This window comes from Herpailurus yagouaroundi, unplaced genomic scaffold, assembly GCF_014898765.1.
Source record: "Herpailurus yagouaroundi ecotype Mexico unplaced genomic scaffold, PumYag 220, whole genome shotgun sequence".
NCBI lineage: Eukaryota > Metazoa > Chordata > Mammalia > Carnivora > Felidae > Herpailurus > Herpailurus yagouaroundi.
Window position 1 is genome coordinate 2182578 of NW_024412451.1, and position 24355 is coordinate 2206932.

At 57.9% G+C, this 24355-nt stretch overlaps 1 protein-coding gene across 6 annotated transcripts; it reads left to right on the plus strand.

The window, feature by feature from the left end:
• Positions 1-135: 135 nt before the first annotated feature.
• CLASRP (CLK4 associating serine/arginine rich protein) lies at positions 136-24144 on the plus strand. Of its 6 annotated transcripts, none has more exons than XM_040457364.1 (21): positions 136-210; positions 1248-1375; positions 8695-8792; positions 9380-9481; positions 9696-9775; positions 12295-12379; positions 13562-13710; positions 14565-14661; positions 15652-15730; positions 15813-15886; positions 17157-17198; positions 18053-18268; positions 18385-18675; positions 20277-20534; positions 20863-20902; positions 21256-21316; positions 21542-21600; positions 21678-21724; positions 23440-23674; positions 23773-23797; positions 24000-24144. In XM_040457364.1, exons 2-21 carry the CDS (start codon positions 1277-1279, stop codon positions 24116-24118), a joined length of 2256 nt encoding a protein of 751 aa, XP_040313298.1. In that variant the 5' UTR covers positions 136-210; positions 1248-1276; the 3' UTR covers positions 24119-24144. The 6 variants fall into 6 exon arrangements, 4 of the variants coding, with proteins under 4 accessions (XP_040313298.1, XP_040313299.1, XP_040313297.1 ...); XM_040457365.1 differs by having other exon boundaries at positions 23592-23674; XM_040457363.1 differs by having other exon boundaries at positions 23773-24144.
• The last annotated feature ends 211 nt before the right edge of the window (positions 24145-24355 follow it).

Genomic DNA, 24355 nt, shown 5'->3' on the forward strand with positions numbered 1-24355 from the left:
GGCCCTCACGCACGAACCCTCCGGGAAGTCCTTGGCTCCGCCTCTCACGCCTCCGTCCTCCAGGCCCCGCCCCTCCTCTTCGGGGCACGCCCTTCGCGTCGGCGGAAGCGCGCTGCGCCACGTTCCGCCCCTCCCTTTCGCGCGGCCTCCCACTTCCGCTTCCGGTGCGGGCCGCGCGCGAGCGCAGCGGTGGGAGGCGGCGACGAGCCGGTGAGTGCAGGCAGCGGGCCCCGACCTCCTGGCTTTCGGGCGGGCGTCAGCCCAGCTCCGCCCTCGTCTCGGCCCTTCCCCGGGGTGCCGTGAGCCTCTGCTCAGCCCCAGTCCCGAGGGCCGCCGGCCCCGCACCCCCTCAGGCCTGCCGCGCCTCAGGCCGCGCCCCTGCCCCCGCGGCGGGCCAGAACTCGCCGCGTCGGACCCCGCCGCTTGCCACAGGCCCCGCCCCTTTGTCAAAAACCTTATCCCGAACCCTAAGGCCCCGACCCGGTCCTCGAGCCCAGTCCAAACCCTGGGGCTCCGCCCCTGTCTGCAAGCCTTGCCCCTCAGCTCAGCCCACCCCCTCCCGTCTGCCCGCTCCGCCTCCGTCGGTCCCTCTTCAGATTTTCACACCACCCCCCCCCCCCCGCCCCCGCCACCTAGATTCCTTCTGTAGACCTCAGCCCCACTCTGGTTTTTATTTACAGCACCCCACCGTGTTCCCCCTCCGCCCCCGATCGTTGTCGTCTTTCGTCCGCGCCCTTCACCTGCCCTCCGTCCCGACCCCCACCCCCCTCCCGCCAGTCCCATTACAACTACTCTGTTCCCATGAAGTCTTGTCTTGTCTTCACCTGCATTCATACCGTGCCCCGCCGCCACGGGTAACCCCATTTCCGCCCTTCTGCCTCCCTGGAGCTACAGCCCCAGCTGTTTGGGCTCTGCCTCCAGACCTTACATCAAAGGCTCGCTCCCAGCATTCCAAAACCTTTTCATCCTTGATTCTAGCGCCCTGAACTCACGACACTCCTTCCCCGGGGAGGCTCACTCCAGAATCGCCTGGGGGGGGGGGGTGTTTCCAGAACGCCCAGGGTATTGGCTCAGAGTTGCCAGGGATGCGCCTCACCATCTGGCGCGCGGTCCTGCCGCCTCCCTTCCCCTCCCTGCAGCAGCGGGTGTTTAGGATCGGTTCTGTCACCAACTCGTTGGGCGACTTTGGTTCTTCTGCCCCTACGGTTTTTTACAGCGCATCTGACGCTCCCCTCTCATCCCCCCAGGTTGAGGCCCCACGCTCGGCCTCACCACGATGTGGCACGAGGCTCGGAAGCATGAGCGCAAGCTTCGAGGCATGATGGTTGACTACAAGAAGAGGGCAGAGCGGCGGCGGGAGTACTATGAAAAGATTGTGAGTAACGGGCCTCATTCTGGGGTGGGGGCTCCCCTGGAGGGCGAGGCCCTGGCCACCCTGGCGAGGTCTGGGCTTGAAAATATGCCACAACAAGGGCCCAGTTTCCTCAAGAGGATGGATAGTCATTGCGCGGGAGTAGTCGGTAAAAACCAGAGGGATCCTCTCGGCTATGGCATGCTGCAGTGCGGGCTCAGTACCGAGCTGGCGTGAGCAGGAAGGAGGAAGGTCTCTGTAACGCTCAAAGCAGGCCAGGTAGAAGACCGACCACCTCCCGGATGCTGTCTTCCTGCTGCATTCGCAGCGCCCAGAAAAGCTCAGCCCTTCTTGAGGTTTGGCTCGGCACCCCGTCGGAGCGCCGTCAGTATTCATTAAGCAGACGCTGACCGCTCTCGTCTCCTGTTTGATGCTTCGGTTGCTTTTGGAGAGACCACGCTCCCATCCTGTGACCTGAAAGGCCCTTATGGTCTGACCTCTATCAGCCAGCCTCTCAGCTTCATCCTTGAGTTGCTCCACTGGGCTTATGTCCATCTCTGTCACCACAGGGCATCGTGCCTGTAATGTCTCCCCTCGCCTGTTTAACTCCTACTTGCCCTTGAGATCCCCCCTCCCCCCGCGCCCAGCTGGAAATGGCACTTGTGTAGTAGGTTCAATTCTCCTGTGAGACGCTATTAACACAGATGTTCCTGTTCACAACTGCAGTACTGCTTTAGCGCCCTACCTGGTCTCCTGGCCTTCATTCTTGCCCAGCTCCAATCCATCCTCTTCAGCGGGGCTAGAGAGGTCTTTCTAAAGCACAAGGCTGACCCTGTCCTTCACTTGCTCTGAACTCCTCCATGGCTCCCTAGTGCTCTTGAGAGAAAGGCCAGGCTCCTCAACACAGCCTTCAAGCCTCACGTGGTCTGGCTTTTTGCCACCTGCTCCCCCCTTGCCCCTTTAAACTCGTGCCACCCTGCTTTCTGCCTCGTTCCTTTGCTCAAGCCATCTGGCCATCCTTGTTATCTAGGGTGATATTTCTCTAACACGGAAGATGTATAAAGAGTATCAGTTTGTTTCTCAGGATTCAAGAGCCACGGGCCTTTGCATGAGCTCTTCCCATGCACGGCTAACTGCTGCTTGTCCGTCAGATCTCACTTCCAAGGAAGTCTTCCCTCGTCCCCCATACTCCAGCAAGTGTCCCCATGAATGCCATTATAACCCTTGTTCTTCCCCTTAGGAATTTCTTTTTTTTAATCTAATGTTTATTTATTTTCGAGAGAGAGAGGGAGACAGAGCGTGAGCAGAGGAGAAGCAGAGAGAGAGAGGGAGGCACAGAATCCAAAGCAGGCTCCAGGCTCTGAGCTGTCAGCACAGAGCCGGACGCGGGGCTTGAACCCACGAACCACGAGATCATAATCTGAGCCGAAGTCAGACTCTGAACAACTGAGCCACCCAGGCGCCCCCTGGCACACACATAACAACACACGTATCCAGCTCTGTAAGACTGGGGACTGGTTGTATTCAGGTCATCTTTGCATCCTAAGCTTGGGGCCAACAAATACGGTTTGAAAGAATAGATGAGTAAAAATACTAATACTAGTAGTTACCATTTTAATTGCTCCTCAGACACCAGGCTCTGTGAGAAGAGCTTTAGATGCATCCCCGTAGTCATCCATGAAATAGAAGTGCTATTATTGTAGGAAGGGATTCTCTGAGAGCTCCTCACTTGCCTCCCGTCACCCAGGAAGGAACTGGGCGGAAGGGAGAGCCCCTCTCTGACGGTGTCGAAAAGATTACAACATGACCATGAGGGCAGGGCCTGGGTCTGTGCTGGCCATAGTTGAGGCCCCAGTGTGGGCCAGGGACGTAATGCTTAGGAGTAAATAGCTGTCCTGAGCTATAATAAGAGCTCATGGGGTACCAGACCCAGTGCCTACTACATTGGTACATTCTTTCTAGCCCTTTGAGCCGGCCTGGGAGGTTGGTATTGATGCCTGTGTTAAGGTGATGCTGATAAGAGCGGCTAGTCTCTTGAGCACTTGTGTGTTAAACCGCCGGGCTAAGTGCTTGACATGCATTTACGCTTCATCAGATCTTCTCTGTAGTCTAGGGGGTGGTTCTTATTCTTATCTCCATTTCATAGATGAGTGAACTGAGGCTCAGACAGTCATGGTCAACAGTCCTTTAGCAAGAGGACAGAGCTGGCATTCTAACCAGACTCTGAACCTTGACCTCTCTTAGCACCTCACTTGGGCTTTTACTGCAGAAATACAGGTTCTGAAAGGTAAAGCGACTAGTCCAAGGTGACGCAGCCTGGAGGCAAAGTATTAAAATGGTTAAGGCCTTTGAGTTTGAGTCCTCGAGGTCTGGGTTCAAATTCCAGCTCTTCCACTTACATACTGCATGACCTTGGGCAAGTAACTGTCTCCCTGAGCTAGTTTCCTTTTTTGCATTTGAAATGATGTATCCTAAAACATTAGTGGTTTAAACAACATAGAAGTTTCTTTCTTTTTCCCCCAAAAGCCCAGAAATAGCCAGTTCTGCTTAAGGACCATATAGTTGTTCACCTGCACATGGATTCTCTTACCAGTGTTGTTTCAAGGTCTAAGAGGGCTGCTTAGGCACTAGCCATCATGTCTGCATTCCATCCAGCAGGGACGAGGAGGGAGGGAAAAGAGGCAAAAGCGCTTATGCCAATTTTTAAGAAAGTTTCTAGATGTTTGCACACAACACTTGCACTTATCCCACTAGGCAGAAAGTAGCCCCGTGGTCGTGTACAGGTGCAAGGAAGGCTTGGAGGCATAGGCTTTATTCTGGATGGCCTTGTGCCAGATGTGTTAGGAGCCTGTTACTATTAAAGGAGGGGGAGTAGATGTTGGCTGCCAGTTAATGGTCTGCCACAAATGGTGGGGGGTGAGCACCTCCCTCACAGGGCTGTTCATTGAGATTGGGCACACAGACCTCAGCGCAGGCTTGCCCAGGGTGACTGACTTGCTCAGTGAATGCTAGCTCTTGCTACTGAAGTTCTTATCACCGGGTAGAGCTGGAATTGTCATGGTGTGGAGGAAAGGAGGCTGGAGTTGGGTCGTTGTCAAGGCCTGGGATTCCAGGCTCTTTTAGCAGGGGAGCTCCCTGAGCTTTATTTTCCCTCTCGGGACAGTAGTGATCATCAGCCTCTCTCACTGGGTGACAGGGTAGAAATTCAAGAACGAGGACAGTGTCTGTGGAGTGCTTTATGGTGTGGGCCTGTACAAGCCTCCATTGTCCCCATACGTGAACGTGATCAGCATTCAGAGCTGAGCTGTCACGCTGTGGGCAGTGGCTGGTGGCTGCTTTGGGGAGGGGATGGGGCCGCTCACACGGGTCTCTCATCTTATTCTTGGGCCGAGAGGAGGCTGTGGGGCAAGTGTTGAAGAAGCCTTGGTAGTTTGTGGCCGGCTGAATGGGTGTGTCCACACAAGGCTGGTTTCTCTGCTCTTGATTTGTCCTCGGTGCCTACTTTCCCTCCCTCCCTGACCTTGGTTCTGTCATTGTTCGCGTCCTTGTCAGATCTCTTCTTTAATCAGTGGTTTGGATGAGAAACCGAAGTCTCTGGTGATAAGAAAATGGGAAATAAACAGTGCTCAGTTCAGGCATCTCCTCCAGAAAGCCCCAGGCTGACCACCCCCTCAGCCCCCAATCCCTGCCAGCCGCTGCCCAGGCCAAGTCAAGCATTCCCCTGGGCTCCCCCATCCCCCTGCTGCCCACTCTAGGTCATCACTGTGTGGGACAGGTCTATCCCCGACACTGGACTATGAGCTGTGAGGGGTAGGGCCGGGGCTGTCTCAGTCATTGCCATGGCCCTAGCACAGGGCCTGGCACATAGTGGGTGCCTGCTTATCAGTTCAGTGAATGAATGAGAGTCCACGAACTCCTCTGACTTCATCTGATGCTGGAGGCAGAATAATCCAATGGTTGAGAATAGATTTTTGGGGGGGCGCCTGGCTGGCTCAGTTGGAAGAGCACGCGACTCTTGATCTGAGGTCATGAGTTTAAGCCTCACGTTGGGTGTAGAAATCAATTGAATTAAAACTTGAAGGAATGGGTCTTGGGTTTTGAAGAGGTATTTGTACACCCCATGTTCCTTGCAGTATTACAATAGCCAAGATGGGGAAGCGACCTAAAGGCCCGTCTGCTGATGAAGGGATGAAGGAAATGTGGTGGGTCCATAGGGTGGAGTATTGTTCAGCCTTAAAAAGGGAAAAACATTAAAAAAGGTATCCTGTCACATGCTGCAACACAGAGGAACCGTGAAGACCTGATGCCTAGTGAAATAAGCCAGTCACAGAAAGTGATGCAAGATTCCACGTGTATGAGGTATCTGAAAGTAGTCAGGCCCTTAGAAACAGGAAACCGAGGGGCCCCTCGGTAGCTCAGCCTGTTGAGCCTCCGACTCTTGATTTCGGGTCAAGTCATGATCCCAGGGTCGTGGGATCGAGCCTTGCATCGGGCTCCATGCTGTCAGTGCAGAATTCTCTCGGGATTCTTTCTCTCTCCCTCTCCCCCACTCTCAAAATAAATACACTTCAAAGAGGAAACTGGAAACAGAAAAGTGGTTCCCGAGGGTTTGGGGGGAGGAGAAAAGGGGAGTCACTCAGTGGGTGTAGACTTTCAGTTTTGCAAGACGAAGAAATTCTAGGGATCAGTCGCACAGCAAGGTGCCTGTGACTTAATGCCAACGTACTGTACGCTTGAAAGTACTTAATGTGGTAGATTTTGTATTCTATGCCTTTTACTAGGAAAAAAAAAAACTACTTTTGAAAAAAGAGTGGATTTGGGGGCAGACCCATTTGGGTTCAAATCCTAGTTCTGCTTGTTACTGGCATGATTTCAAGCCAGTGGGCCTCACCCCTCTGAGCCTCAGTTTACTCATCTGGAGCACTACTAACCTTTGTCCCACAGCTGAGAAGTTTGAGAAAATACGCATAAAATGCTTAGTTCAATGCCTGGCTTTTAGGACAGTTTTTTGACTTTCCTAGAATCTCCTAGCAGAGCCAGGCCCCGGACTTAGATTTTCACTCCCAGCCTGATGCTTTTTCCTTCCTCTGGTGCAGGCGCAGCCAGTGGCTTCCCCATTGCAGTCAGAGTCCCGTTGTAAACAGTGTCCCTCGATGGCCGTGGGCCCCAGGCATTTGGCCAGGAGCAGACTCAGGGGGGCTGAGGGGGTCTTGGCCAGGGGCCTCACAGGGCTGAGGGAAAAACAAGGGGCTCGGTCTCCTGATCCGCCAGGATTCACTCTCTTCCGTTCTGTCAGTGTTCCCGAGCACCTGCTGTGGGGCAGGCCCTGCTCCCGGCACTGGGGATACGACGCAGAGATCCCTGCCTCGTGGGAGTTAAGTTCTAGAGTGGGAGACAAGTGATGAATGAACGGAAGGTGCAAGACCAAGCGGTAGCAGGTGTTGTGAAGAAAACAGATGGAGTTGGGGCACCTGGGTGGCTGTCAGTTGAGTGTCTGCCTCTTGATTTCAGCTCAGGTCACGATCCCAGCGTTGGCCCTGTGTTGGGCCCTGCACTGAGCGTGGAGCCTGCATAAGATTCTGTCTCTCTTTGCTCCTCTCCCCTGTGCGTGCTTTCTCTAAAATAATAAAACCGTGGAGTTCAGGAGAGCAAGAGTAAATACGGGCTTGTGCGGGGAACTACTTAGAGTTGATGAGGAGGGCTTCTAGAAGGAGGTCAGAAATAAGCGAGGGGGCAGCCACCTCCTAGAGCCTCTGCAGGCTGAGGGAAGAGTGAGCATAGAGGTCCAGAGCAGAACGTGGGCGAAGTGGTCAAGGAATGGCGCGGAGGCCAGCGTGCCCCGGAGCGGAGCCAGGGGAGAGAGGTCGGAGAGGGATGTGGCCTGATAGGCCTTAGCAGAACCCCCAGGCCCTGTGTGGGAAATGGACTGCGGAGGGCAAGGGGGCCGTCACGTCAGCAGGGAGCCCGGGAGGAGGCTGCCAGGGGGTCTGGGGAGAGGAGATACCGGCTGGACCGGGGTGTGATGGGAGAGGGTTGGACTCTGGGGAGGCGCTGCCAGGAGTGTCGCCGGCATTCAGCGGAAAGCCCAGCAGCCCTTCTTGTGGCTCCCGTGGGTTCTGTGACGTGGCACACATCAGGAGCCCACCCGAGACCTGACACTCGGAAGCTGGGTGGTGGGAGCTCCGGTGCTAGGTTGTATCCTTTCCTCACACCCTCATGGGGACTTGGAGTCGTGACCCCCCCCACACAGCGGCTCAAGCCTGAGGGGCATAGACTCAGGGGACATTCTCCTCTCCGTTGGTACCTTTTTAACAGCTTTATTGACGTAGAATTCACATACCGTGCAGCTCAGCGGTTTCCGGTGTATTCACAGGCGTGTCTATCCATCACCGCATTCTAATTTTAGAAAATTTTCATGACCCCAAAAAGAATCCCATACCCATTAGCAGTCAGTACCCCCAACTTCCCACCGCTGGGTAGCTGCTAATCTACTTCCTGTCTCTGTGGATTCGCCTCTTCTGGACATTTCACATAAACGGAGTCATACAACACGTGCTTTTTGTGACTGACTGCTTTCATTTAACGTTATATTTTCAAGGTTCATCCATGTTGTAGCACATGTCACTTCTTCATTTATATTGGTAATTTTCCACTGTCTAAATAGACCACATTTTATCGATCATCTGTTGATGGATATTCGATTGTTTCCATCTTGGGATTGCTGTGAATCGTGCTGCCTGAATATTTGTGTACAAGTATTTGAATATCTATTTTTAGTTTTTGCGGTGTATCCTCGGGAGTGGAATTGCTGCATCTTAGGGCAGTAGTTTAACTTTTCAAGAACTTAATTTCTCCATATTCTTGTCAGTATTGTCAATATCTGTCTTTTCCGTTTTAGCTTTCCTAGCGAATGTGAAGCAGTGTCTCGTGGTTCTGATATTTCTGTGATGAGTCGTGACACTGATCTTTTCGTGAGCTCACGTGGTCCTGGTGTGTCTTAGAGGCCAGTCTAAGCCACAGTGCTCACACCTGGCTCTGAATGAGTGGGGGGGGGGGGGGGCACGCGAATGCTCGGGAGATAACATTTTAGGGGCAGGAGGTCTTGGTACTTGCTGTACAGAAAGTTGGACCAGAGCTCAGAGCCTTTTCCACCATCACAAGGCCCCCTGTCCCTAGAGGTTAGGTGGCTCCCGTTAGTCCTGCCACCCTGTGCAGCTTAGTTTCCCTCTGAAGTACGGCCCACTTGACATCAGAAGTGAGCCTACTGCTAAGCTTGGTTGCAGAGTGCTGGCAGGGCTTGGAGCTCAGTGGGGTGGTGACCTCCATCCCGTCTACCCCTGCAGAAGAAGGACCCAGCCCAGTTCCTGCAAGTACACGGCCGAGCTTGCAAGGTGCACCTGGATTCTGCCGTCGCCCTGGCCGCCGAGAGCCCCGTTAACATGTAAGACTGAGCTTGGAGGGCAGGGTCGTGTCTGTGTCTGAGGGCTGGAGGTCAGAAGAGACCGAGGGTATGAATAGACCTTTGGGGACTCAGGCAAGGAACGCTTGCCTTACATGAGAAGGTGACCGTCACTGGCTGAGCAGAGCCAGCAGGGGTTGGGATGGAGGCCCTGGGATACAGAGGTGGTTGGGGTACTTGGAGGGGAATGGGTGAGGCCGGTGTCAGGGGCCCAGATGAAATGGGAAGTGGCTTGCCACAGGGGATGTTTCAAGGTGACCGGGGCTTAGAAAGCGGCCCCTGGGACCTGGCTCAAGTTTCTCTCTCGTTTGGTTCTGCGAATTAGGGCCCTTGTTTCCTCAGGGCCCTATTCAGGCCCTAACCAGGCCAGGAGCCTGAATGTGGATTCGGGGAAATGAGTGAGAAGTGGGGGGGGGGGGGGGGATGATGGGGGGCTCCATGGCCTGGAAGATCACAGGAGCTGAGGGTCAGGCTCCCAAGTTTGAGGTGACAGGGAATTGACATGGGCACTGGGGACCCTAAAGTCCTTGTTCCCCTAAACTCCTTGCTCCCTTGCTCCCCATTTTCAGGATGCCCTGGCAGGGAGACACCAACAACATGATTGACCGCTTCGATGTCCGTGCCCACCTTGACTACATCCCCGACTACACCCCCCCGCTGCTCACCACCATGTAAGCAGCTTCCCTAAGGCTTGCCAGACAGGGAGTCTGACCCTTGCTGCCTCTTCTTCCCCAAACCATCGCCTGCCCATCACCTTCCTGGGAAGGAGTAGGTGTGCTGGTGGGGAGCCTCCCAGCCCAAGCCCAGCTCCTCATCCAATTCCTGTGGGCTTGGGGTGGGGCCTGCCCTCCCCCTCTCATCTCAACATCTTGACCTCCTCCAAAGCTCCCCAGAACAGGAGTCGGACGAGCGGAAATGTAACTACGAGCGCTACCGAGGCCTGGTGCAGAACGACTTTGCTGGCAGTGAGTGAGCTGGGGTGCAGGGAGTGGGTCGGGAGTCCATGCAGATGGAAACACCGGTTTTACCCCAGTGGTTTCTCCTAAGGGACCTGGCGTTTGCTCCCAGCTCTCTCCCTCCTGGGCCTCCGTCTCTGGACCCAGTACAGTGATATCTGCTGGGTGAGGTGGTCCTGTTGAGGTCACTTCCACATCCCATACCCTCTGCCTCTGTGGTCTTTTTTCCTGAAAAATTGGGGAAAATAGCAAGAACACATTGTTTCCCTGTGTGATGTTCACCCTGCTTGTTTGGGTCGAATGTCACTTTTAAAAAAAATTTTTTTTTCAACGTTTATTTATTTTTGGGACAGAGAGAAACAGAGCATGAACGGGGGAGGGGCAGAGAGAGAGGGAGACACAGAATCGGAAGCAGGCTCCAGGCTCCGAGCCATCAGCCCAGAGCCCGACGCGGGGCTCGAACTCACGGAGCGCGAGATCGTGACCTGACTGAAGTCGGACGCTTAACCGACTGCGCCACCCAGGCGCCCCCGAATGTCACTTTTAAAGAGGAAACGTGTTTTAGGAATTGTTTAGAAATATTAGAGTTTAATAATCTGCCCAGCATTTGTATACATTTGTGTATGTCTGGTATTGTTCTCTGAGCCGTCACCACTGCTGTTTTCACAAATGAGAAAATGGAGGCTCAGATTTCTTCCCACTCTGGGCTTGCCCAGGGATATTCGGACCCTGAGTTTTTTATCTGTATTATCTCATTATATCTGATTACATCTGCACAATCACCTAGGGGTGGTACCCATTTTACAGACAAGTATGTTGAGGCCCAGGAGTTGGTGGGAACACTGTCTAAGGAGCTGGGATTCTTACCCTACCCTTGACCACTGCTGCCTCCTGGTGGACAACTCTGAGCTTTAGCTCACCCCCTGAGACGGGCTTTGAGACTTCCCCTTCCAGGGCTTCCCTGTTGAGTTTTATTTATTTATTTTTTTCAACATTTATTTATTTTTGGGACAGAGAGAGACAGAGCATGAACGGGGGAGGGGCAGAGAGAGAGGGAGACACAGAATCGGAAACAGGCTCCAGGCTCCGAGCCATCCGCCCAGAGCCCGACGCGGGGCTCGAACTCACGGGTGACCTGGCTGAAGTCGGACGCTTAACCGGCTGCGCCACCCAGGCGCCCCCCCGTTGAGTTTTAAAGAGAGGACAGGCCCACATGCAAGTCCCTCCGCCTGGCGGGCCTTGCTGTCCCCCACCCAGAGAAGGGTGGTGATGTTGGTTTTTGTCCCCCAGGGTGGGTGTAAAAGTTTGGGGAGGGATGCGTGAAGGCCCAGCACCGAGCCTGGCACAGTCAGCCACTGCCGTGGGTTTGGTATGCCCTTATTTTTTTTGTTTGTTTCTAAGGTAGACATTTCAGCATCTCTGAAATCAAAGATTGCCAAAATTCTAGCAACTGATGAGGTGTTAGAGTCTGGGAGATTTATCATCCCTTTTTGCTTTCACCAGAGGTCACAAGGGTTGCTGGTGATGGAGTCAGAGTTTCCTTTTGTTCTGACTCCTCACTCGTTCATTGCCACAATTCCTGAGCACCTGACGTACATCACATGCTCCTCTGGGGCCAGGGGGTCTCCTTAGGGAGAGGGCAACAGCCACATAGTCACCAGAGTGGGTGGTGATTGCAAACTCAGGTGGCCTTCTAGCACACAGTGGGCCATTCTCTGAGGTCCTTGACCGAGGCTAGGGTCAGGGAGGGGTGGAGAGGAGCTCTCTGGCAAGGAGAGCCCTGTAGGGGGGGTGGAGGTAGGTACTCTGTGGGGACAGGGCGAAGGCCTATGTGGCTGGAGTAGGGAGAGCGAGGCACCTGCATGAGATAGGCCAACAGGGCCCTTTCTCGCCATGGGCGGGAACCAGAGTGGTCACTGGAGCAAGGGACAGTGCTGCGCCACCTCCAGGCTCGCCCGGCCCATCCACCTGACTTTTTGGGCAGTAGAGCTGACGCCCAGGGGAAGGGGGCTCGCCCAGGGCCCCACGCCCAGTCGGGAGCATGTGTTTCATTGCAGGGAGCATCAGGGAAGTCTCTGATACAATGCTGAGCTCCCCAGTTAGGTGTTGTGGGTAAGTGAGATCCCAGATGGCTCTAAACACATGATTTAAACTTGAGCCACGGTGAGCCACCTGGCAGAAGAGCCCGTGGAGTCCAGGTGACATCCAGCGCTCAGGGTAAGCCTGGGGTTCTGAAGGACCCAACCCGAGGCCTCCCTTCCGGGGATCAGTCACGTGGCCCGGGTACCAGGTGCTCAGCTCACTCCTACAGCAGAGAAAACGAGGCAAAGAGCAGTTAGGTCCCTTTACCATGGCAAGGCCACCTGCAGTTGTGTGTCCTCACCACACGGTTTATGATGATCCGCAAACCGGTGACGCTGTCCCTGGCTGTGCTTGGGTTGTACCCACCCTCCTACCCGCCGCTGCACACACGTGTGTCCCCTGCTTCCTGAATTCCCGGTGACCCCGTCCACTCTGCCTTGCTGCAGTCTCCGAGGAGCAGTGCCTGTACCAGATCTACATTGACGAGTTGTATGGAGGCCTCCAGAGACCCAGTGAGGACGAGAAGAAGAAGTGAGTTGGGTGTCGGGGGAGGCAGGAGGACGGGGAGCCCCACCAGCACGGCCTCATCCAGCTTGTCCACGTCAGTGTCCCCAGAGTCGGGGCCAGTGCTTGGCACACGGTGGGCGCCCACTTAGTAGGGAATTTAGAGGAGGAAGTGGTGGCCAGAAGCAAGAATTTGCTCAGAAACTCCTGCCTTGAGTTTCCAGCTTGCAGCGCGGTGGGAGGTGCCATTGGTTGACCCGGCCCGGGTTTGAGTCCTGAGCGTGAGGACTCCCTCTCCGAGCTTTGGCGTGCTCCCCTATGTGACAGGCTAACAGGGGTCCCCTCTGTTTGCGGGCGATGGAGCTTATGGACGGCCTGTCCCGTGCGTGTCCTTCAGTAAGTGGGTGCTCAGCAGCAGCCAGTGTCACTGTGGACGGGGCCTTCTCAAGCCGTGTCCCTCGAGAGGAAGGGCGGGGCCTTACCTGGAGCTGCTGCTGGCTCAGGGAGGCCCTCAGCTGGCTGTGTCGCTGCTCGCTTCGCTTCCTCTGCCTGGGCAGCCTCGTGCCCTCCAGGGCAGCGCTCAGCCCGCTTGCCTGCGGCGGTCCTGGGCCCGACTCCTCCCCTCCTGCTGCTGAATCTTCCCCTTTGTGATCCTGAGCGCTTGCTGCTTCCCTCCATCTGCAGTTTCCGCAGATGTAATGGAAGCTTTTTGATGACCGATCTTTACCCAGGAGCCTACTTTCAGGAGAAGGCTGGCACTAGAAGGGCGGCAGGGAATGTTGACTACTTTCATTCAGCGACAGACATGCATGAGGCCCCTCCTCTGCTCTGGCAAAGCTGGGGCATATTGTTAACCCAGGATGACTGGGTCCTGCCGTCTCGGGCTCAGACTGCTGGGGGGGGGAGACAGATCTGTCCCCCGACAGTAATGATCCAGTGTGGGTGGGGCTGAGGAGCTGAGGATGGTGCTCGACCCTGCCTGGGGGAGGACTTCCTGGTGTGTTGGAACTGGAGTCTGGGGGAAGAGGGAGGGGTTGTGGGAGGCAGGCGCGCAGAGGGTCCTAGGCTGAGGGAGAGCACGTGTGAGGGCCTGGAGGCAAGGGCACCCCTGAGAGGTCAGAGTGCAGGGAGTCAGTGTGCCCTCGAGGCTTGGCTCTGGGCTGTGCCCTGCCCTTGGCCTTCCTGGCTCACGGGCTCCCCCGGTCCCAGGCTGGCGGAGAAGAAGGCTTCCATTGGCTACACCTACGAGGACAGCACCGTGGCCGAGGTGGAGAAGGTGGCGGAGAAGCCAGAGGAGGAGGAGTCGCCAGCTGAGGAGGAGAGCAACTCGGACGAAGATGAGGTCATCCCCGACATCGGTGGGGTCCCCTCTCTGCCCTCCCCCACCCCGCAGTCCCTGGGCATCGTTTCCGTGTCTCGTTCCTCACCCTCTGTGGGGCGCCCTGCACTTACGAGCCCTGTCCCTCCCGCCCCCACTCTGGGGCGCTCCAGCCTCTGCCGTCCTCCCTGTCTCACTCATGTGCTCCTCTTTGCCGGCCTCCCTCTCTGTACGTGTCGTCTCATTTCTAGGACCCTCCTCTTACGATACTGTCTCCACCTAGGCTCTGTCTCCGTTCTCTTCTACTTGGTCAGCCTGTCTCCCTGTTTTTCTCTCCCCTCTGGAAAACGAGTGTCCATTCAGTTCCAGAGTCATCCCTTGCCGCCCCCCACCCCCCAGCGCGGGGGGTCCCCCCCTACCCAAATATCCGTGGCTCCAGCCAGCTACCCGTTTCCCCTCCTCAGCCAGCCGCTGCTTATCACACACATGTAAGGGGTCCATCCTACCTTCCACTTACTCATGGTGCGTCCAGCTCCTGAAAACCCATGACCTCCACCCCCTGCCTCCTGCCCACTTAGATCTTTACCCACCCCCGTCCCCCCTCACGTATCCTGCATCGCTGCCTCCACTTGTCTCGCTCGTCCATCCCGGTACTCTACATTCGGACCCTCATCCGTTGCATTGCCTCTCCCCCGCCCCTTGCCCTTCGTTGTGCTCGCCTCTGGCCAAGCCCGTGCCAGCTTGGGGATGCTGAGATGAGCTGACTCGTTCCCTCCCTGCAGAGGCCTGCAGTCTGGTGGGCGTCCCCTCGTGCCCCCGCCTCCTGGGGCACTGCCCCTTCTCCCCGGTCCTCTCACTCGGCTTTGGTCCCTGATGGCCTTTCTCTTGGTGCAGACGTGGAGGTGGACGTGGACGAACTGAACCAGGAGCAAGTGGCAGATCTCAACAAACAGGCCACGACCTATGGCATGGCCGACGGTGACTTTGTCAGGTGAGGCCTGCTGGCTGGTTCTCCCCACTCCGGACCTGGCATTTGTCATTACGCCTGCTACCAACGGCCACTTTATTCGTGAGCACTAGTGTGCCTGGCCCCGTGCCGGGGGCTTCACACACACAGACTCCTGAGCTTGTGGGATGGATACTCACGACCGGGCCTTGCCTGTGCAGAAACTGAGGCTGCGCCCAACTCCACGTGACTTTGGCCATCTGACCCCTAAAAGCTCACGGGGCTCCTGGGCCTGGTGGACAGCACCCTCTGGTGGAGAGGCTTCATTCACTGGATTCACTTACTTGCACTTGCCGAATGGAGCCTCTTCCCTGAGTCCCACCCTGTGCAGATCACATAGAACGGTCCCAGCTAACAGAGGATTGAGTCCGAATCTGAATAATCCTGTCTGAACACAGCACCCTCTGCCCAGAACCCTCCATGACCACCCCGTCACTCGGGCAGCCAGAGTCCCCACCATGGCCACGACGTCTTACCTGTCTGGTCCTCTGCCCCTCTTCCCACACCCCGCCCCCAGCCTCCGTGGCCTTGCCCCCGAGCCATCCCCCGACCAACTTTAGGCCACTGTGCTGTTGGCTCTGCTGGCTTCTGTGTGGCTTACTCCCCGAGGCTGCTGCTTAGCCCTCCCTTTCTCTGAGTGGCTTCTGTGACCTCCCTGTCGAAAGCTGTAGCAGATTCTACCAGTTCCCTGGCACTTTCTTCCCCTTTCTACAGTCAAGATTGTCACCATCTAACCTAATACCTCGGTCATTGTCTGTCTTGTCCCCAGAACGTAAGCCTGTGAGGGCGAGGATTTTTGTTTGTTTTCAATGCTGAATCACCAATGTGTAAAATAGCGTTTGCACGCAGTAGGTGCTCAATAATAGTGCTGAACGAGTGAGAGACTCCAGGATGGCACGGGATCCCTCGCTTCCTGCGACAGCCCTGTTTGTGGCCTGCCCACTCCTCCATTGTCACCGTCCTCTCCTTCCACAGGATGCTCCGGAAAGACAAGGAGGAGGCGGAGGCGATCAAACATGCCAAGGCTCTTGAGGAAGAGAAGGCCATGTATTCGGTGAGGGCCGGGTCGGGTGGGGGCAGGGGTGTGCGTCAGGGAGGGCACAGCCCTCACCGGCCAGGTGCCCGTCCTACTCCAGGGCCGTCGCTCCCGGCGCCAGCGGAGGGAGTTCCGGGAAAAGCGACTAAGGGGCCGCAAGATCAGCCCACCCAGGTAGGTCGGGTTCTCCCCTGTGCCCTGCCAGCCTCATTCTTTCCGGGCTCTGGGGGAGGGGCCGGGGCTCAAGGAGACTCTCTGGGGGCACGCTTTCGTTTGTGGACAGAGTCCTCCTAGTGAGGCAGTAAATGGGAAAGATTCAGAATAGGAGTGGCTGAGGGGCGTGTGGACGCCCTGCCCTGCCAGCCACTCCCCGCACCCTGCTGGACTTGGAACTCTTGCCAGGCATCCCAGGCACCTGTGGGGAGGTGGTGTGGAGTAGCTGAGGGCAGAGTCACGGGGAACAGGCCTGTCCCTGAAGTCCTGCCCGGTTCTCCTCCTGGGCTGTGTCCTTGTCAGATTTGGGGCAAGTGACTTCTATCTTCGGTTTCCTCCTTTGGAAAAGAGGCGTTGTCATCTCCCAGGATTGGGGGCAAGCCAGTGCCCACTTTGAGGCCTGGGGCGGGTTTGGGTGAGGCAGAGGTGGGGTGTGGAGAGCCCACCTAGTCCAGCGGCCTCGAGATGAGCCTGCTGCAGCTGCTCAGCCCTGGAGGCCGCGGGCAAACCCATGCCGCTTTTTGCCGTGTCTCCTCTGGTCGGGGAGGGTCCTTGAGGGGAGCTGTGAGGGTTAGACAGCCTCTTGTGGGTTCACGGGGCTTGGTGTGGGGTCTGGAAAGGGTTCCTCAACAAGCTCATGGATTCTTGCTGTCCCCATTCTCCCCTAGAGGCCGTCAGTGTAGTGCAGGAAAGCATGCGCTCAGGGTCTTAGGGCCTAGCTGTGAATCCCAGCTCCTTCATTTAGGAGCTGTGTGATGCTGGGCAAGTGACTCTCTATCTCTGGACCTCAGTTTCTTCAGCTCTGAGGTGTGAATGATTACAGTACCCATGGCAGAGTTGTGAGGCAGTTGAGGTAGCTTTTTTAGTCTTACTGTTGTCATTAACAAGCCAGGACCCAGTTAGCAGAACCAAGGACTTGGGAGTGGCAGGAGGGACACTTCAGTCTAGGGTCAGAGCCCAAGCAGGATTGAGGCCGCTGAAGTCCTTGCTGTTCAGGGTCAGGAGGGGCCCAGGACGTTGACTGTTTGTGGTGTGTGGCCGAGGTTCAGGCTTTGGACAGATCTGAGGCGAGGCGGGCAGAGGGATCAAGGTAGGGCTCGGAACCTGGCCGCAGCCGCCTCCTCCACGGACCCAGTACCTGGCCTTGAGTGCCTTGGTTGGGGGAATGGGTGCCATTCCGTGCCCACTCAGATGCCCAGTCCCTGCTTGTCCCGCCCCGTTCTCTCCACAGCTACGCCCGCCGAGACAGCCCCACCTACGACCCCTATAAGCGGTGAGTTTCCAGGGCCCAAGGAAGGGCAGGGATGGGGAGGAGGGGCGGGGCCACCCCGTAGGCTGCTCTGAGACCTCAGACTGGCACCTGGTGTCACCTGTGGGTCTGAATCATTTTTCTGTTTTTCAGAATGTTACTCTGCTTTCCCAGTTTTTTTTTCCTTTAAACGTGAACCTTCTTTGATCTTCTGATTTAAACACAACGTGGTTGTGTGTTTAAAATCACCAAGTGTGATAGAAAGCCCTGACATAGAAATCAGAAGTCTCTTTGATCTAAACTGCCAGAAATAACCAGTGAGAAATACGGCCCAGAAGGGCCTGGCCTTGCCCATGTGTGTCTTCAGGATGTGGGAGTAGTTGGGGCAGGGGCCTTGAGCTTGGACGGACATCAGTCTGACCCCCCGTACGCTTTTCAGGATGCAGAGGGAGGGACCTGCCTCTCTGGCCTCATGGAAGAATAGGTAAGGTGAGGCATGTGCCTCTCAGTACAAGGTCTGGCACAGGCAAGCGCTTGGTACAGAGGAGCTGTTAGGGACGTAGGTAGTTTTCCTTTGTGATGATGGAATTCAACCACCCTTAACGTTCCAGAACTTGTTTGAAAGCTACGTTGAGGAGATCTTTCTGGATCTGTTCATTGCCTTTTAATAGTTCCATGAGATCGATACGTTTTTCTGTCGCTCGTTTTCTTACTTACTTTGAGGAGGCTCCGTGGTTGGGAGTCAGACCCTTACAAAGCTGAGTTTCTCATCTGAGCTTCTCACCGTCCTCGTCTGTGGCCCTGTGCCGTGTTTACTTACTTAGCCAGGGGGCTCCCGGGGAGCCTGGCAATTGAGCCCCCTCCTCCCTGCCCTGTAGGTCACCCTCAGAGTCCAGCTCCGAGTCCCGCTCCCGCTCCCGCTCCCCGACCCCAGGCCGTGAGGAGAAGATCACGTTCATCACCAGTTTTGGGGGCAGCGATGAGGAGGCAGCCGCAGCAGCGGCTGCGGCAGCCGCATCAGGGGCCACCACAGGGAAGCCCCCCGCGCCCCCCCAGCCCGGCGGCCCCGCACCGGGACGTAATGCCGGCGCCCGGTCGGTAACGCTCACGCTGCCCGTCCTACGCCCCCGGCCACCGTGGGGGGGACCCAGGGCAGTGGGGGGCCACGGCCCAGGCCCATGCTGACCGGCCCTCCGTGCCCCGCCTGCAGCCGCCGCTCCTCCTCCTCCTCCTCCTCCTCTTCTTCTGCCTCGAGGACCTCCAGCTCCCGCTCCAGCTCCCGCTCCAGCTCCCGCTCCCGCCGTGGCGGGGGCTACTACCGTTCTGGCCGCCATGCACGCTCCCGCTCCCGGTCCTGGTCCCGCTCCCGGTCCCGCTCCCGGCGCTATTCTCGGTCCCGTAGCCGTGGCCGGCGGCACTCAGGTGGGGGCTCCCGAGACGGACACCGGTACTCCCGTTCACCCGCCCGGCGTGGTGGTTACGGGCCCCGGCGCAGAAGCAGGTGCGTGAGGCTGGCGTGTGTGCGTGTGTGTGTGTGGGGGGGGGGGGGGGGGGGGGTGGGCGCGGGACCGGGGGGTGGGCATGGCCCGATGTCAGCGAGACCAGGCTCTAGGGGACCAGGCCACTGCTGTTTTGTGGGGAAGCACTCGGTTTGCAGAGGGAGGCACGTGCCGTCTGTTCTCCGTGTGTGGTGACGTGGGATGGAGCACAGCCACATCCTCGGGGATGCAGTGGGGACAGGAGACCGAGCTGCTCCTCTCCTGGGGAGTCCCCAGGCCAGTTCCGGTTGGGGGGATTGTGTCTGGAGTGGTACGTGGACACTCCGGGGTGCCCTTTGGTTTGCACTGGGGACCTGGCTGACCTTTAGGCCTGGGGTACTCTGGGCAGAGAGGTGCTGCTGCTGAGGCAGGAAGTGAAGCATCTGGGGACTGGAATGTCCTTCCTGGGCTCTGACCCGGTGGGATCAGGGCTGCCTGCGTGAAGGCAGCATGGCTCAGCCTGCGGGAGTGTGGGCTGTGGAGTGTCTGCCTGGCTTTAAATCCTGGCCCTGCTGGTAGACTTTCAGGGCTTCGTTTTTCTCATCCGTAAAACTAGGAGAGTGTTGCTCTCGCTGAGTCGGCGGGAAGGTGTGACAGGTAACGCAGGGGACTGCTCCATTGGGGCCCTGGCGTTGGGGGAGCGCTTCTTCCGTCAGCACTGTCACCTGTCCTGTGGCGTGCATCTCCACGTCAGCCGCCTACAGGGGCTGATGTCTGAAATAAAGGGGCCAGGTGGGCCCCGGCGGACTGGGGCGCACGCGTCCCGTCGAGTCGGGTTGTTGGTTGTGCAGCAGCAGGTCCGGTGTTGTTCTGTCTTGTGGTTTCTCGAGAGAAGTTGAGAGTCTGGATTTTTAAAGGCTAGTTCGTTTTCTCGGTGTTGTCAACGAGTTTGGGTTTTGTGAAAACTCGGACAGCTCCTTCCTGACAGAATCAGTGTGTAGTGTGGATTTGGCTTCCGGATGGTTCTCTGTAGCCTGACCCAGGGTGACCCCGGGAGAAAGGCTGGGGTTGGAGGAAGGGGGCCTGGCCACATGGTGAATGCCAGTCTGAGGGTGAGCCATCGCTGAGGAGCCCCCAGGGTCCTGAGCAGAGGAGGGATGGGGCTACGTGTCCCCAGCGTGGGTCTCGTGGGATCTGTGCTCTGGATTGGTGGGGAGAGTGGGCACGCAGGTAAGGAGGTGCTGAGGGTGTAGGTGGGGCCACAGCCCCTGGGCGCCCAGAGCTGGGCACGGTGAGTAAAGGGGGGAGCCGGCCAGCCACGTCCCACCCTCCCAGAGGTCACCTCCCAGGGAAGTGGGTGAGAAGGTGTCTCATGAGCGAGAAGCGAGGAGCCATTTCAGGGTGGTCGTATCTGGAGGGTGGTCCCTGTGTAGACACCGAGCAAGGCCAGGGGGCGGCCGAGGAGAAGGCAGCTGGAGAGAAGCGGGGGATGGCACCTGGACCTACCGTAGCCAGCCTAGCGGGATGGCTGTCGACTTGGAGCCCAGGCGGGGGTGTGCGGGGGGGGGGGGGGCGGCTCCGTGGCTCCTCACGGCCCCTCTCTGGCCACCCCCCGTGCCCCTAGGAGCCGCTCCCGCTCCGGGGACCGGTACAGGCGGGGCGGCCGGGGTCCCCGGCACCACAGCAGTAGCCGCAGCCGCAGCAGCTGGTCCCTCAGCCCGTCCCGCAGTCGCAGCCTGACTCGGAGCCGCAGCCCCAGCCAGAGCCGCAGCCGCAGCCAGAGCCGCAGCCGCAGCCGCAGCCAGAGCCACTCGCCATCGCCCCCAAGGGAGAAGCTGACCAGGCCGGCGGCGTCCCCTGCTGTGGGCGAGAAGCTGAAAAAGTAAGCGGGGGCAGGGGGGCTGGGGGAGGACAGTCGTCAGCCTCAGGCGAGGTGGCTGAGCCCCACCGTTTTCTCTTTCTGAAGAGGGCTTGGTCCTGCCTCGGGAGGTCCGAGGGGCACATGGCCCCAACTTGGGAGGGTAGATCTGAGGGGCGTCCGAGGAGTCGCAGCCCTTCCTCGGATGAGGGTTTAGGGGACACGGCCCTAGCATGTCTCGAGAGAGCCGAGAGGCACAGTGTCTCCTCGGGGGCGTCCGAGGCCCACTGTCCTCAGACGGTCCCGAGGTTGCCTGGGGTCAGAGGTGGCAACCGTCCTTTCCTCCTCCCAGGACCGAACCTGCCGCTGGTAAAGAGACAGGAGCTGCCAAAGTCAGTAAGAATTTGGAACTCGGCCGTCTAATTCCCGCCAGCAGCAGTGCCCGAGAGCTGGGCCCGGTGGGCCTGCAGGGGGGGCCCGGGGGGGGGGGGGGGGGTCGGGAGATCCAGCCCCGGGGTCGAAGGGGGCTGGGAATGCTCTGCCCCTTGAGATCTGCGTCCCCCTCCCCTCCTCAATGTCCAGCGGGGCTCCAGCCGTCCCCAGGCTTCCCAGACCCTTGTGGCGGGCATCTGCGGCCTGTCCCTCCTCCCCACGCGCCCCCGCAAGACCCAGGCTCTTGGATGAGGTAGGTTGTTGGAGCTCCGGACACCCACCCCCTCTCCCGCCTCTTCTCCCCCTTCCCCAGCCCAAGCTGACGCCACAGGAGAAGCTGAAGCTGCGGATGCAGAAAGCACTGAACAGGCAGTGTATGTCCCACCACGTGCGCCCGGTCTCCCCGGCCCCTTTCCGGCGTCCTGTGGGGGAGGCCCTGCCCTTCCCTGCACGGGCGGGCATCAGCGTGCATGCCGTTCTGCCACCGCGCTAAGGGCCTTGGCCGTCTGGTGGGCCTCTCTGGGCTCAGCTTCGGCGTCGGGAAAGGGGGGGGGCTCTTGAGGGCACCCCTCAGCGGTCGTGTCCCTCTTTCGCTACAGTCAAGGCGGATAAGAAGGCGGCGCAGGAGAAGATGATACAGCAGGAGCACGAGCGCCAGGTAGGAGTGAGACTGAGGAGTGGGGGCGGGACGGGGGGTGCCGGCCGGGCCCCCCCTCACGGCCATCTCTGCCACAGGAGCGGGAAGACGAGCTTCGAGCCATGGCCCGCAAGATCCGCATGAAGTAAGACCGTCGCGCTCCTGCCTCTAGGTCACAGCCACCCGCTCGTGGGCTGCCCAGCGTTCTCAACCGCCCGGTCCCTAGCTAGAGCCCTGTGGTCTGCTCCAGCCCTAGGGGTGGAAGGCAAAGTGCCCGCCTGGCCCTCAGGGTCCTCCCTCCGTCCTCAGCCTTTGCGCCGCACCTGCTGGGTCTCCTCCCGGCTCTGCCGGCCCCGGAGCACGGAGCCTCTGCTGTTCCTTCGCCTGGCTTCGTTTGTGGGGGGGGTTCCCGGAGGGGGGCTCCCTGACTGTCCTATCTAGGGTAGCACCCCAAAACACTCCATCCCCCGAGGCTGCTGTGTTTTCTTCAGAGTACTAACCCCCGCTTGGCACGTGCTGTTCTGTCATCTCGCTTACTAGTTGATGCCCCTCAAAGTGAGATGAGGACGGGTTCGGTGCTGGCTCCCTGCTGTGCGCTCAGCCCCCGGAACACAGAAGTGGTGCTTAGTAAGCCAACCCCGTGGTGGCTTCCTCTTCTCCCCTTCTGTTCCTCAACTCCTCACTGCAAAGTGGACAGGCTCGGGGCCTGGGTCAGACAGACGTGAAGTCTAGTTCCAGCTCTGCCTCTCTGTGACCGTGTGGCCCCAGGGGCGGTTGCCAGCTCTTTCCTCGCTTCAGATGTTTTTTCATTTTTTTTTTAAATTTATTTTTGAGAAGGTGGGGGGAGGAGAGAAGACACAAGCGGGGGAGGGGCGGAAAGCAAGGGAGACCCAGAATCTGAGGCAGGCTGTGCTGACAGCTCAGAGCCTGACGCAGGTCTCAAACCCACGAACCACAAGATCATGAGCTGAGCTGAAGTTCAGTGCTTAACTGAGCCACCCAGGCGTCCACTCCTTTTTTTTTTTTTTTTTTTAAATTATTTTTATTTATCTTATTTCACTTAAAATCTCATTTCATGCTCTGCAGCCAGGACAGATCTCGGTGACGACCTCACAGGGTAGCTCAGGGATTAGTAGTGCTCGGAAACCGTAGGCCTGCTCGCTCGGGGCCGGTGTGCAGAACCAGAGATCTAAGTGCTCAGTGTTGGCGAGGAGGAGAGTCCGTCGGTGGCAGGGCCATGTTTCTTTCTGGTTCCACTCGTACTTGATGTGGGTCCTCAGACAAGCAACTTCACCTTCGAGCGGGGACTCTCCACTTCCTCTCCGGGGGAATCCTTCCGTGGGGCTTCCAGCGCGGTCCCTAGCATGTCAGAAGTCTGCTCGTTGTATTTGTCGCTGTGGTTTGCTTTTTGCGAGCCCATCGTGTGTGCCTCTGAGGACGCTGCCTGCTTGTCAGGTGGGGAAGCAGAGTGCCCAGGGACTCAGCGTTGTGGCCAGTTCTGATCCTGCCTCTGCCGCCCCCGGCTGTGGGCCTTTTTTCCTGTCTGGGCCTCCGTTTGCTCGTCTGCTAAATGAGGATGGAACAGTTGTCCCTCCTTACAGGCTTGTTGGCTGGATTCACTGAGATCAGGGCCGGGCGGGTAGAAGGGGCCCAGTCCCCGACTTTATGACAAAGGCTGGTAAAGCACGGAGTGTGTGAGGCCCTGTGTTTTGAGACCACCGAAACTGACAGGAAGTGGCCAGACTTTCCAGTTCTGTATGTTTGTTCAGCAGGCCTTTCGAAGCCAGGCCGACTGGCATTCCAGTCCTGGCTCTGCCCAGCCTGTTCCCTCCGAGCTCAGTGTTCTCATTTCCAATCAAGGACGGCAGCAGTACCTGCCCTTGGGTTTACCCTGCCCTTGGACTGGGATGTTGGAAGCACCTGCCCCGGGCAGGCAACCCAGCCCGCCCTCAAGTTCAGCATTCTCTCCGCGTGCTCATGCCTTCCCCCGGGTCGCCTCCCTTTCTGTGCAGGGAGCGGGAACGCAGAGAGAAGGAGAGGGAAGAATGGGAACGTCAGTACAGCCGGCAGAGCCGCTCACCCTCCCCCCGCTACAGTGAGTATCCCCACGGCCGCCGCTGGATGCCACGTCGAGGTCCAGCCCTGGAGCCCCGTCCCTGGGCGTGTGTGTGCTTTGTTCTCTTTTCTCTCCAGGTCGAGAATACAGCTCTTCCCGAAGGTAAGCAAGCCAGCCCCGCTCCCTGGAACATGACGTCCCCGCCTCGATTCTCCATTCCCTCTCTGTACCCCTCTGCGTGTGGAGGCTGGCCTGGTCCCGTTAGCGTCCCTCCCTCCGCAGCTCGCTCCCGGTCACGGGTGCGTGTGCATGCAGTGTGGCTGCTTCACCCAGCCCTCACGGGGTCCCTCCTTTCTCTCTCCAGGCGCTCAAGGTCGCGATCTCGAAGTCCCCATTACCGACATTAGGCAGAAGTGTGGGGGGCTGGGGGGTGGGGTGAGGGCTCAGGCTGTGATGCTGCTGGTTTTATCTCTAATGAAATAAAATCACTCGCTATTTAATTCCCTTTACCCGGCCTCGGTGTCATCTGTGTGGTCAGTGTCCAGCCACCAGGGATAGCTGGGGAGGAAGCTGGTTGGGTCTGGGGACAGGAGCCAACGCTAGGAGCCCACGTGGCAAGTCCTGCCCACACCTGGGTGTCTAGGTGGCGGCTCCTTGTTCATCAGAAGTGCTTCTGCTGCAGTCCGTGAGGGCAGGGGCACGATCAGTGGGGATCTGTGG

Bases quoted from the DNA above. Each gene is read 5' to 3' on its own strand.
- CLASRP (XM_040457363.1), top strand. From the start codon at position 1,277: ATGTGGCACGAGGCTCGGAAGCATGAGCGCAAGCTTCGAGGCATGATG. The intron at 9,776-12,294 runs GTGAGTGAGCTG...GCCTTGCTGCAG, and splicing joins GCAGAACGACTTTGCTGGCA to TCTCCGAGGAGCAGTGCCTG. The intron at 20,535-20,862 runs GTAAGCGGGGGC...TCCTCCTCCCAG, and splicing joins GTGGGCGAGAAGCTGAAAAA to GACCGAACCTGCCGCTGGTA.